The sequence below is a fragment of the Arctopsyche grandis genome, chromosome 11 (genome assembly GCF_051622035.1).
Source record: "Arctopsyche grandis isolate Sample6627 chromosome 11, ASM5162203v2, whole genome shotgun sequence".
NCBI classification, from domain to species: Eukaryota; Metazoa; Arthropoda; class Insecta; order Trichoptera; family Hydropsychidae; genus Arctopsyche; species Arctopsyche grandis.
The window spans coordinates 1194507-1207104 of record NC_135365.1 but is presented as its reverse complement, the minus strand read 5'-3'; the positions used below and the strand labels follow the sequence as shown (position 1 = coordinate 1207104).

The window sequence follows — 12598 nt, the reverse complement described above, 5'->3', positions numbered from 1 at the left end:
GCGACACATATCCAGGAAAGTCATTAACGCATGGCACGCGCTCGCCTCGTCAAAAGGTCGACACGTGTTTCTATACACGTATCTGGGAAACAAAGGAAGAACACACTGAACCCATAAAAACCACGAACTACGTCCAGGCGTATGAACCCATAAAACTCTCGCCCTGAGAACACGTGCCCTGGAGAACAAAGAGATCTTTTGCACACGCCACGCTTAGAACTTCCATATATAAAGCAACGCAGCAACCTCCACCGGCAGAGTGAGCCTCTGGAGTTCAAACAGATCACTTCTCCGAAGAAACCTGTTCGTACATACAATAACCATTGTACCAATTGAACAAAAATCAACGATCCTCTTTCACACTACACAACACGTGTTTCGTTAGACCGGGATACGGTCAACATACCTTCCCGATTTTACAGATGTATTGTGAACATAATTTCGTAATAATAAAAAGCATTTAAAAATCAAAAAATAATAATTTATCAAAAATTTATATTTCAAATATTCTTAAGGGCTCTTGTCTAATATGGAGACCGAGGCAAGTGCCTCCCCCACATGTTAATATAGTAAATATTCCACTGCGCATGATTTAGTTTTGAATTATATTAGAATATGCGCATGATTAGAATAGTTAGATTAGTATATATTGGAATATATGTATGGCTGTGAAATGAGTTTGATTTAGACCAGATTTCTACGTACAGTGTTTGACGCATGCTTTGGTGTACACATTTTAAATATTAATTGGGAAGATGATGAAGTGCAGGCTCTGTCTCTCTCCTCTGTCAGCCGAGTCTTCAGTCTCCATCTTTGACAGTCCTGAACGCCATTTGCTGAAGCAACAGATTTGGTTCTGCTGTCAGCTGCATGTCTGCACTCTTTATGTACTTTCAACGGTTCCACGAACGATCAACACGACCAATATTGATACCACAAAACACATATAGACGTTCACACTTCGTATCATTCGTGCCACGAATATGTGGTTCTCATTTATAACTGCTATCTTCAACTTCCATTTTGACTCTTATGTTATGTTTTTGTCATTGTATGTTGTACGTATCAATCTGTTTGTGTTGATCCGTCTTGTGACCACTTTTAATTTATAATCTCAATGATCAATCACTCACGATCACCATTTACTACCTTGCAGGTCGAGAAAGACGACAGGCTTCCAAATATGATGTGCATTTTGTGTAAATACAAACTTGAATCGTTCACCACCTTCAGAAATGTTTGTATTCAGAGTGACGAATCGCTGAAGTCAACCGAGATTCTAAACATCAAAAGTGAAGAAGTTATTTTGGACGATTTGATAGTGAAGGATGAGTGTGATAATAATTCACTGATAGATACCTTCGAATCTGCTGTTAATTATGACTTCGACGGATGCGAATTGAACGCCTTTGAAATATGTGATTCAGAGAAAAACGTTGGCTTAATAGAAATCGAAAATACTAGCCAAATTACCCAGGTAATGTAAATGCGTCGATAATCTTACATTATTAAATTTCTATGGGCTGTTTTATTATTATAAACGTTATAGTGTTATTATATACTTCATGACTGGTTTTCTATACATCTTTTTAAACATTTTTTGTCAAATTACTTATAACAGTCCTAAAAGTAGCACATAAATGGCTTTTTTTTTTGTGAAAATATGTATTTAGTCAAACATTTATGCTTAATATTGATCCAAAAACTACCTTTTTTGTGAAAATATGTATTTAGTCAAACATTTACGCTTAATATTGTTTCGAAAACTACCTAAAGTACAATTTTGTAGTTTGTTTCAATAGCTCATTTAGTTTAGCGTGTTTCAAATGAAATACTCAAGGGAACAAAATTAAACCACTTAACGGAATCATACACACAATAATATAATTATTGTCTTAATTCACAGATGCAGGAAGAAAATATTTCTTTATCTAGTATTGAAATTTCATCAATAACAGATAATGAAAAACAATACCAATGCAATGAATCTCCAAAAATATTCAATACCAAGAAAAAACTTGGGTGTGACATGAAATCTCAAATTTTAATATCACAACTGCAGACAGTGACAAGTACAGAGGGTTTGGAATTTTTTACCAACCAATGCGGATATATTAGCCTGAAATACCTTGGCTTTCAGTATAATAAATATAGGGAAGTCGATGTGACTGGTGTGATAATTTGGCGTTGCAAAAGGAATAGAGCTATGCGCTGCAATGCTACAATACGTACTAATGGAAATTCTATTGTTAAAGAACCTTCTGAACACAATGATTCCTGTTCCTATAAAAACAAAAACAAATCTGCTCCCGATTTAAATCAATACCAATGCAACGAGTGTTTAAGAATATTCAATACGAAAATTGGCATTAGTATTCACATGGGTTCTCACATGAAAATGAAATCATTACTGCAACCATTGCCAAGTACACCAGGCATGGCATTTTTTACAAACCGAAGAGGAAATGATGCTTTGGTATATCTTGGCTTTCAGTATAACAAAGCCAAGAGCTTTATGACGGATGTGACAACCTGGCGGTGCGTTAAACTGAGATCTTTCTGCTGCAATTCTACCATGAAATTATATGGAAACAGTATTGTTAAAGAACCTTCTGAACACAATCATGCTCCCTGTTTATATACATACAAAAACAAAACTGCTCCAGATTCAAATCAATACCAATGCAACGAGTGTTTAAAAATATTCAATACGAAAACTGCCATTAGGCTTCATATGGATTGTCACATGAAAATGAAATCACTACTGCACCCATTGCCAAGAACATCAGGCATGGAATTTTTTACAAACCAAAGAGGAAATGATGCTTTGCTATACCTTGGCTTTAAGTATAATAAAGCTTCGAGCAATGTGACTGGTGTGACAACCTGGCGGTGCTCTGAACTGAAAACGTTCCGTTGCAATTCTTCCATGAAATTATCTGGAAACTTTATTTTTAAAGAACCTTCTGAACACAATCATGATTTCTATTCATATAAAAACAAAAAAAAAACTGCAAAAGATTCAAATCAATACCAATGCAACGAGTGTTTAAGAATGTTCAAATCGAAAATTGGCATTACGATTCACATAAAATGTCACGTTTTGAAATCACAACTGCAGACAGTGACAAGAAGTACAGAGGGTTTGAATTTTTTTACAAATCATAAAGGATATATTAGTCTGATATACCTTAGCTTTCAGTATAATAAATATAAGGAAAGCGAACTTACTGGTACGTTAACTTGGCGTTGCAAAAGGAACAAAGCGATGCACTGCAGTGCTTTAATACATACATATGGAAATTCTGTTGTTAAAGGACCTACTGAACACAATGGTTCATGTTCTTACAAAAACAACAAAACTGCTTCAGATTTAAATCAATACCAATGCAACGAGTGTTTAAAAATATTCAATACGAAAACTGCCATTAGGCTTCATATGGATTTTCACATGAAAATGAAATCACTACTGCACCCATTGCCAAGTACAACAGGCATGGAATTTTTCACAAACCAAAGAGGAAATGATGCTTTGCTATACCTTGGCTTTAAGTATAATAAAGCTTCGAGCAATGTGACTGATGTGACAACCTGGCGGTGCGTTAAATTGAGTACGTTCCGCTGCAAATCTTCCATGAAATTATATGGAAACTTTATTTTTAAAGAACCCTCTGAACACAACCATGCTTCCTATTCATATAAGAACAAAAAAAAAACTGCTCAAGATTCAAATCAATACCAATGCAACGAGTGTTTAAGAATATTCAATACGAAAATTGGCATTAGTATTCACATGGGTTCTCACATGAAAATGAAATCATTACTGCAACCATTGCCAAGTACACCAGGCATGGAATTTTTTACAAACCGAAGAGGAAATGATGCTTTGGTATATCTTGGCTTTCAGTATAACAAAGCCAAGAGCTTTATGACGGATGTGACAACCTGGCGGTGCGTTAAACTGAGATCTTTCTGCTGCAATTCTTCCATGAAATTATATGGAAACAGTATTGTTAAAGAACCTTCTGAACACAATCATGCTCCCTGTTCATATACATACAAAAACAAAACTGCTCCAGATTCAAATCAATACCAATGCAACGAGTGTTTAAAAATATTCAATACGAAAACTGCCATTAGGCTTCATATGGATTGTCACATGAAAATGAAATCACTACTGCACCCATTGCCAAGTACATCAGGCATGGAATTTTTTACAAATCAAAGAGGAAATGATGCTTTGCTATACCTTGGCTTTAAGTATAATAAAGCTTCGAGCAATGTGACTGGTGTGACAACCTGGCGGTGCTCTAAACTGAAAACGTTCCGTTGCAATTCTTCCATGAAATTATATGGAAACTTTATTTTTAAAGAACCTTCTGAACACAATCATGCTTTCTATTCATATAAAAACAAAAACAAAACTGCTCCAGATTCAAATCAGTACCAATGCAACGAGTGTTTAAAAATATTCAATACGAAAACTGCCATTAGGCTTCATATGGATTGTCACATGAAAATGAAATCACTACTGCACCCATTGTCAAGTACATCAGGCGTGGAATTTTTTACAAATCAAAGAGGAAATGATGCTTTGCTATACCTTGGCTTTAAGTATAATAAAGCTTCGAGCAATGTGACTGGTGTGACAACCTGGCGGTGCTCTAAACTGAGAACGTTCCGTTGCAATTCTTCCATGAAATTATATGGAAACTTTATTTTTAAAGAACCTTCTGAACACAATCATGCTTTCTATTCATATAAAAACAAAAAAAAAACTGCAAAAGATTCAAATCAATACCAATGCAACGAGTGTTTAAGAATGTTCAAATCGAAAATTGGCATTACGATTCACATAAAATGTCACGTTTTGAAATCACAACTGCAGACAGTGACAAGAAGTACAGAGGGTTTGAATTTTTTTACAAATCATAAAGGATATATTAGTCTGATATACCTTAGCTTTCAGTATAATAAATATAAGGAAAGCGAACTTACTGGTACGTTAACTTGGCGTTGCAAAAGGAACAAAGCGATGCACTGCAGTGCTTTAATACATACATATGGAAATTCTGTTGTTAAAGGACCTACTGAACACAATGGTTCATGTTCCTATAAAAACAACAAAACTGCTTCAGATTTAAATCAATACCAATGCAACGAGTGTTTAAAAATATTCAATACGAAAACTGCCATTAGGCTTCATATGGATTTTCACATGAAAATGAAATCACTACTGCACCCATTGCCAAGTACAACAGGCATGGAATTTTTCACAAACCAAAGAGGAAATGATGCTTTGCTATACCTTGGCTTTAAGTATAATAAAGCTTCGAGCAATGTGACTGATGTGACAACCTGGCGGTGCGTTAAATTGAGTACGTTCCGCTGCAAATCTTCCATGAAATTATATGGAAACTTTATTTTTAAAGAACCCTCTGAACACAACCATGCTTCCTATTCATATAAGAACAAAAAAAAAACTGCTCAAGATTCAAATCAATACCAATGCAACGAGTGTTTAAGAATGTTCAAATCGAAAATTGGCATTACGATTCACATGAAATCTCACGTTTTAAAATCACAACTGCAGACAGTGACAAGAAGTACAGAGGGTTTGAATTTTTTTACAAATCATAGAGGATATATTAGCCTGACATACCTTGGCTTTCAGTATAATAACCATAGGGAAGTCGAAGTGACTGGTGTGAAAACTTGGCGTTGCAAAAGGAACAGAGCGATGCACTGCAGTGCTTTAATACATACATATGGAAATTCTGTTGTTAAAGGACCTTCTGAACACAATAGTTCCTGTTCCTATACAAACAAAAACAAAACTGCTTCAGATTCAAATCAATACCAATGCAACGAGTGTTTAAAAATATTCAATACGAAAACTGCCATTAGGCTTCATATGGATTGTCACATGAAAATGAAATCACTACTGCACCCATTGCCAAGCACAACAGACATGGAATTCTTCACAACCCAAAGAGGAAATGATGCTGTGCTATACCTTGGCTTTCATTATAACAAAGCCAGTAGCAATGTGACTGATGTGACAACCTGGCGGTGCGTTCAACTGAAGGTGTCCCGCTGCAATTCTACCCTGAAATTATATGGAAACTGTATTATTAGAGAACCTTCTCCACACAATCATGATCCCTGTCCCCAAAAAGTAAAAGCCAACATTGCTCTAAACAAAATATTGCAGAGTATAAAGCAAGATGAAAATGTAACGCAAGCGATTGAAAATGCAATGATTGGATTGAACGATGACATTGTGGCTTATTTTCCAAAGCGAGATTCTATTGTAAGAAGACTATGGAATATAAAGCATCGTCAAACTTCAAAATCTAGTCCTGTTGAGATACAAGCATCTGCAAAGGCCGAAAAATTGATTTTTGACTTAAAAGGAGATCCTATTTAAATCTTCCCGATGCTTGAGAGGATTACTTTGGCAGAACCTTTGCAATTGTAGACTTTGATTTGTTGTAGCCTTGTAACCAGCTGAATAGACCGGTGGTTAGCATATAATGCTTTGAACAGAGTGGTCACAGGTTCTCAAATCCCACTGCTGGGATTTGTGACTCCAGATCGATCGATTCCTATCAGAGTTTACCAATTTATCTGATTTTCATTGAAACGGTTCCAACAAATTGGCAACCTTACTCATTTTCTAGCAATATCTCGGGTTTTCAACAATCTCAAATTTCGCTGAATTGTATAAAATGCTGCAAATTTACACATTTGACCATAGATGTCTTTGTGGATATTAATTGATGTACTTTGTATAATACTAATAATATTTGTATCAAATGTACAATGTTTCTGGTCAGGAAGGCTCATTACCTGTTAGACCTTCCTGGTATATATATTATAATAAAAAATAAAATAAAAAATTTTGGTAAATTTGCTATTATGTTTTTTTCCATTGATGGATTTGATAAAGCCGTCATTCTTTCCTGATTAATTATGCTTCTTAAATGTGTTTTTATTCCTTTTTTACTAATGAAAAACACTGCTCAAGCTCTGTGCTAGTCATTGGAGTTGTAACATAATTTTAATTTTTTATGCACTGCTATAAGAACATTTTTGATAGACGTTTGGGCACTGATGTAGATTTTATAACACATTTTAGATTTTTAATAAGACAAAAGTTCTATTTTTTCCAATTATCAGATTTTGTCCACAAATTATTTAATATCAATATAAAGAAATATTGTAACACCACGTTTTCCCATCGTCCCCTAGGGCAACACTCGCCCTTATTTCGAGTGGCAACTCAGAAAAACCTCATAGGCGCGCGCGCATGTAGAGCGCGCTGTCTCTTACCCGCGAACTCTCGTCGAAGAAACATCTCTCCTGTGCACGTCTCCAGGGGGAGACGGGGCCGAGAGATTCACCGCCATCAGTGCTGAAGAACCGCCACGAGGTCGAGTGTAGCATCACTCCCTCCCCTGAGTTCCAGCCCAACTTCCCCTGCATTCCTCACGCCGTTTCCGGAGAAACCTCAGCCGTGAGACGACGAGGAAGCTGTTATCAACGCACACGACTTGCCGTCAGGAACCTCCCCGACTATATACATTTATACAAATATCCCAAGGTTAGTCCACGTTTCCACCTAACTTGACTCATTGGAAGAATAACGAGATATCACGCCCTCTGCATAAAGACGCGCGTAATATCGTTCGTTACAATATTGTTTAAAAAACAAATACAACTTCCAGTTTACAGATTTTAACTAAAAATCAAAAACTTTTTTTAATGGGAAAAAACCCACTTCTGGTTTAAAAAAATATTGCTTTCATTTATTTATGTATATTGAATTTTTCTCGTGAAGATATTTAAAGAGGCGAAAAGAATATAAGAAAAAGCGAATAAGTGTAATCTGCTACTTCAGGTTGACAGATCTTTACCAGCCTTGGCACTCATTGTTAGTCTTTAGCGGTGGAGTTTTCATTTCCCAAGAAAAAGGGTTAAATATTGTCCTACAAAGTTAGAGAGCAAAACAATGTAAACTTTACTCATTGCCGAGGAGCAGAAGCTGTTATTAAAATTTACCACTTTAGTATGCGGTCTACCTTCACATATCTACTTTAGTATGCGATCTACTTTCACGTTTTTACTTTAATATGCGGTCTCAGTTCTCGCGTGTTGACAATAAGACTGAATAATACCGACCCTAATAACCTAATCTTAAATCAATGGGGCCAACCTTAACTTAACCTAACCTATCCTGACTCTTAAATAAATAGGTGTTGGCTGCTAAGATGTTTTGTTTTTGTGAAAATATTGATGAAATAACTTAAAATAAAGACATCTTAGCAGCTAAAATCTATTTATTTAAGGGTCAGGTTAGGTTAGGTTAAGTTAAGTTTGGCCCTTTAAAAATCAAAAACTACATTTAGAACGAAAAAAAAATACACAATGATTACAAATTAAACTTTATTTGTACATATCTCTAATTATTATTTTTATTTGTATAGTAGTGTAGGCGGGGTACATGTGTGTTGACCGTATCCCAGCCTAACGAAACACTGTTGTGCTTGTTTTATAAAGTTTTATTGTTTGCTTATGGTTGTACAAAGGTATTATATTTGGGCAAAAGTATGGCGTTCAGCGGTCTCTGGATATGGTAGAGTGTCGCTGGCTCGGCATTGGGCTATGTTCAGAAGGTCTCTGGATGCGGCAGTGTGTTGTTGGCTCGTCGTTCGGCTATGTTCAGAAGGTCTCTGGATGCGGCATTGTGTTGCTGGCTCGTTCGGCTGGTTGATCTTCCAAGTCCGCGTGGTGTAGTGGTGGCAGGTCAGGAGCTGGATGTTGACTGGTCTGCTGCTGTGTGTCGACGCTTGCTGCTGTGGGTCGACTGGCGTTGTTTGGGTTGTACCTCCTTTTATAGTGTTTCTGGAATCACCTGACCCATGGTGGTGGTTGTTGATGCGTAAGCGAGGAATGCGCTTTTGTCGATGGGGTGGACTTTTCTGGAACGATTGGCGCCGTTCCGCTCGATGTAGTTTAATGGCGGCGGCGTGTTTCGACCGTTTTGGTTCCGCTCGCCTGGTAGGGGCGTTCCACTTGAGTTTAATATAATGGCTGCAGGTGTGCTTCGACTGGTTTTGTTCCGCTCGAGTGTGAGGGGTGGAACTGTCTCGAAGGTTTTGGCGATTGATTCCAAGAAGTGCGCGTGTTGTTTACGTGTGCGAGTTCTGCGCGGAATGTGGTTTGTTGTTGTGGAATATTCTCGAATGTTTCGATGACGATGACGATGACGAGATTCCTACAGTAGCAACAAAAACATATCTTAGCAGCCAACACCTATTTATTTAAGGGTCAGGTTAGGTTAGGTTAAGTTAGGGCTGGCCCTATAAAAAACAAAAATTATAATAAACAAGTCATTGCTACGATACAAATAAAAAAAAAACTCGACTGCGATTCAAAGGTAGACCGCATACTAAAGTGGCATCAAATTTTCTTACCTATGCTTGCAATTTAATTTTTTATCCATTCATTTGAAAACATCATTTACATCGAAAGCTATTATTAGGCTTCCATTCTATTAAAATTACATGTTTATACTATGAATAAAACCATTAAACAATTTAGAATGTAAATTTATTTATGAACATCACATAAAATTTCGAAATAATATAGTATTGTATAAAAATTTCCAAAATCACATAGGATAATTGTGGGGGCAACGGGATTGATTATGAACGTGGCAAGAACCAGGGCATACAGATTTGGATTTGTAGCGATCTGAAGCTCTGGAGCAAGGTGGGGCATTGAAGCAAGTTGCTTTGCAAATTGAATCGTCCGAACAATCGATCTGACTGTCCGAGTTATTGACGTTGAATCTCTTCTTCTTCCGGTCGGGAGTGTAAGATATGTAAGTGATTTTGGAATCGCACTCTGTTTTGCAGCATTCGCCAGTTTCGTTGTCAGAGCTGGATAAACAGCACGGGTGAGCTATTGGTGTGTTGCGAACCATCTCGTGAGCGATCACATAGTCCCGTCGGCAGGCTGGGTGTGTTTCGAGATTGTCTACACCGTCAGAAAAGTCTGAACGAGAAGTTTCACCGGTGCCAATCTTCAAACATATGTAACGGGGAGGATAGGTAATGTCGGAGTTTAATATGTTTGCCATTTTGGGTTTTCTGATGTGATGCGATCAGGAATTTCGATTCCGAAACGTATTCGATACGAAAATTTGGAACGAAAAGAAAATGGCTGCACACGGGTGGCTAAATTTTCTCTAATAAAACAAAAGAGTAATTATTGATAATGCTTTCCATTTGTGTTATTATTTTCAAATTAAATGAACATTTGAATTCATACAGGTTTACATGATTAATAATTATTTATTAACATATTATTTTTATAGTAAATATTGTTGGGGCTAAATTTTGTTCAAAAATATTAAGTCTGTAACGAACGGATTTACGCGCGCTTATCTGACCTCGCTGTGGGAGTGCAGAGGGCGTTTACTCCGTTATTCTTCCAAGGGTCGGGTTATGTAGAAACGTGGACTAACCTTGGGATCGTGTTATGTATATAGTCGGGGAGGTTCCTGACTGCAAGTCGTCTTCGTTGATAACAGCTTCCTCGTGCTCGGGAAGCTGGCTCTGCGGTCGCCTTCTCGTTGAAGCACCGCTGGTCGGGTCACCGCAGCGGGAGGGGGGGAGGCAGGAGACAAACTCCGTACTGCCTCGTGTGGACACAAGATGGCGATCTCTGGGCGTCTCTGAAGACGCTCGGCGGAGATGCTGGAGAGGCAGGTCCTTCCCGGATGACGGCTGGATGTCGAGAGAAGAGGCTCTGCGGTCCTCTGGTCGGTTCTCTCACGGCTGAGGTTTCTCCGGAAACGGCGTGAGGAATGCAGGGGACGTGGTGCTGGAACCCAGGGGAGGGAGTGATGCTACACTCGACCTCACAGCGGTTCTTCAGCAATGATGGTGGATCTCTGGGCCCCGTCTCCCCCTGGAGACGTGCACAGGAGAGATCTTTCTTCGTCGGTCGATGGCGGGTGAGAGAGCGCGCTCCACATGCGCGCGCGCCTATAAGGCTTTTCCCTGGGTGGCCACTCGAAATAAAGGGCGAGTGTTGCCCTATGGGACGATGGGAAAACGTCGCGTTACAAGTCTTATTTAACATGAAATATTGGCAGCCAAAGTAATGATCAATGAATGATTATATTAATATTATATCTGACAAATTTCTCCGCTAACTATATATGTACATATGAGAGAGTTTGGTTGGTGCTAGTTTAGTATGCGGTCTACCTTTGAATCTCAGTAGACTATTTTTTTATTTGTATCGTAGCAACAAAAACACATCTTAGCAGCCAACACCTATTTATTTAAGGGTCAGGATAGGTTAGGTTAAGTTAAGGTTGACCCCTCGAAGAAAACTTTACAATGAAGTGGTCCACTCGTTTTTGTTGTACGGCGCTCTGATATGGGCGGATGTAATGAGAACGGAAAAGGCGAGACTCAACATGGCAAGAGTTCAGCGAAGAAGTGCGCTAAGAGTTGCTGCTGCATATCGCACGGTATCCGAAGCAGCCATCCTTGCAATAACAGCCATACCACCCATCGATCTGCTCGCAGAAGAGCGGAAAGCGGTCTACAGAGGGGAGCAGAAAAATTACGCAAAAGAGAGAACCATGTCTTTGTGGCAGACTCGATGGGATGCGTCAACTAAGGGTCGTAAATTTGTAAGGTTTGTAAATTTTAATAACAGCTTCTGATCCTCGCCAATGAGTAAAGTTTACATTGTTTTGCTCTCTAACTTTGTAGGACAATATTTAACCCTTTTTCTTGGGAAATGGAAACTCCACCGCCAAAGACAAGCAATGAGTGCCAATGCTAGTAGGTGAAGATCCGTCAACCTGAAGTAGCAGTTTACACTTATTCGCTTTTTCTTATCCACTTTTTTATTGTTCTTTCGTATTTTGTTTTTTGATCTATGGCAGCACCACCCAGATATTTTATCCAAGAGTATGTCAATAGAACTTTTTTTAATAAGACTAGCTTTTGAAGTTTGACGTTGTTTGTGATTCAATAGTCTTTTTATAATAGAATCTCGCTTTGGAAGATGAGCCACAATGTCATCGTTCAATCCAATCATTCCATTTTCAATCGCTTGATTTATATTTATGCTTGTTTTATAAAGTTTTATTGTTTGCCTATGGTTGTACAAAGGTATTATATTTGTGGGCAAAAGTATGTCGTTCAGCGGTCTCTGGATATGGTAGAGTGTCGCTGGCTCGGCATTCAGCTATGTTCAGAAGGTCTCTGGATGCGGCAGTGTGTTGCTGGCTCGTTGTTCGGCTATGTTCGGAAGGTCTCTGGATACGGCAGTGTGTTGCTGGCTCGTCCGGCTGGTTGATCTTCCAAGTCCGCGTAGTGTAGTGGTGGCTGGTCAGGAGCTGTATGTCGACTGGTCTGCTGCTGTGTGTCGACGCTTGCTGCTGTGGGTCGACTGGCGTTGTTTGGGTTGTACCTCCTTTTATAGTGTTTCTGGAATCACCTGACCGATGGTGGTGGTTTGTTGATGCGTAAGCGAGGAATTTGCTTTTGTCGAGGGGTAGAATTTT

General features: G+C 38.4%; 2 protein-coding genes and 1 long non-coding RNA gene across 4 annotated transcripts in view; 2 read left to right on the top strand and 1 right to left on the bottom strand.

The window, feature by feature from the left end:
- LOC143919146 (uncharacterized) overlaps positions 1 to 12598 on the bottom strand; it is a 1208594-nt gene that overhangs the window by 688273 nt on the left and 507723 nt on the right. The gene's annotated exons all lie outside the window — the stretch shown is intronic.
- LOC143919062 (uncharacterized) lies at positions 642 to 6875 on the top strand. Of its 2 annotated transcripts, none has more exons than XM_077441244.1 (3): positions 642 to 872; positions 1157 to 1477; positions 1907 to 6875. In XM_077441244.1, exons 1-3 carry the CDS (start codon positions 756 to 758, stop codon positions 6428 to 6430), a joined length of 4962 nt encoding a protein of 1653 aa, XP_077297370.1. In that variant the 5' UTR covers positions 642 to 755; the 3' UTR covers positions 6431 to 6875. The 2 variants fall into 2 exon arrangements, with proteins under 2 accessions (XP_077297370.1, XP_077297369.1); XM_077441243.1 differs by having other exon boundaries at positions 671 to 887.
- LOC143919390 (uncharacterized) lies at positions 8557 to 11863 on the top strand. The gene is made up of 2 exons (XR_013261228.1): positions 8557 to 9442; positions 11296 to 11863. It is a non-coding gene; the product is annotated as an uncharacterized LOC143919390 (long non-coding RNA).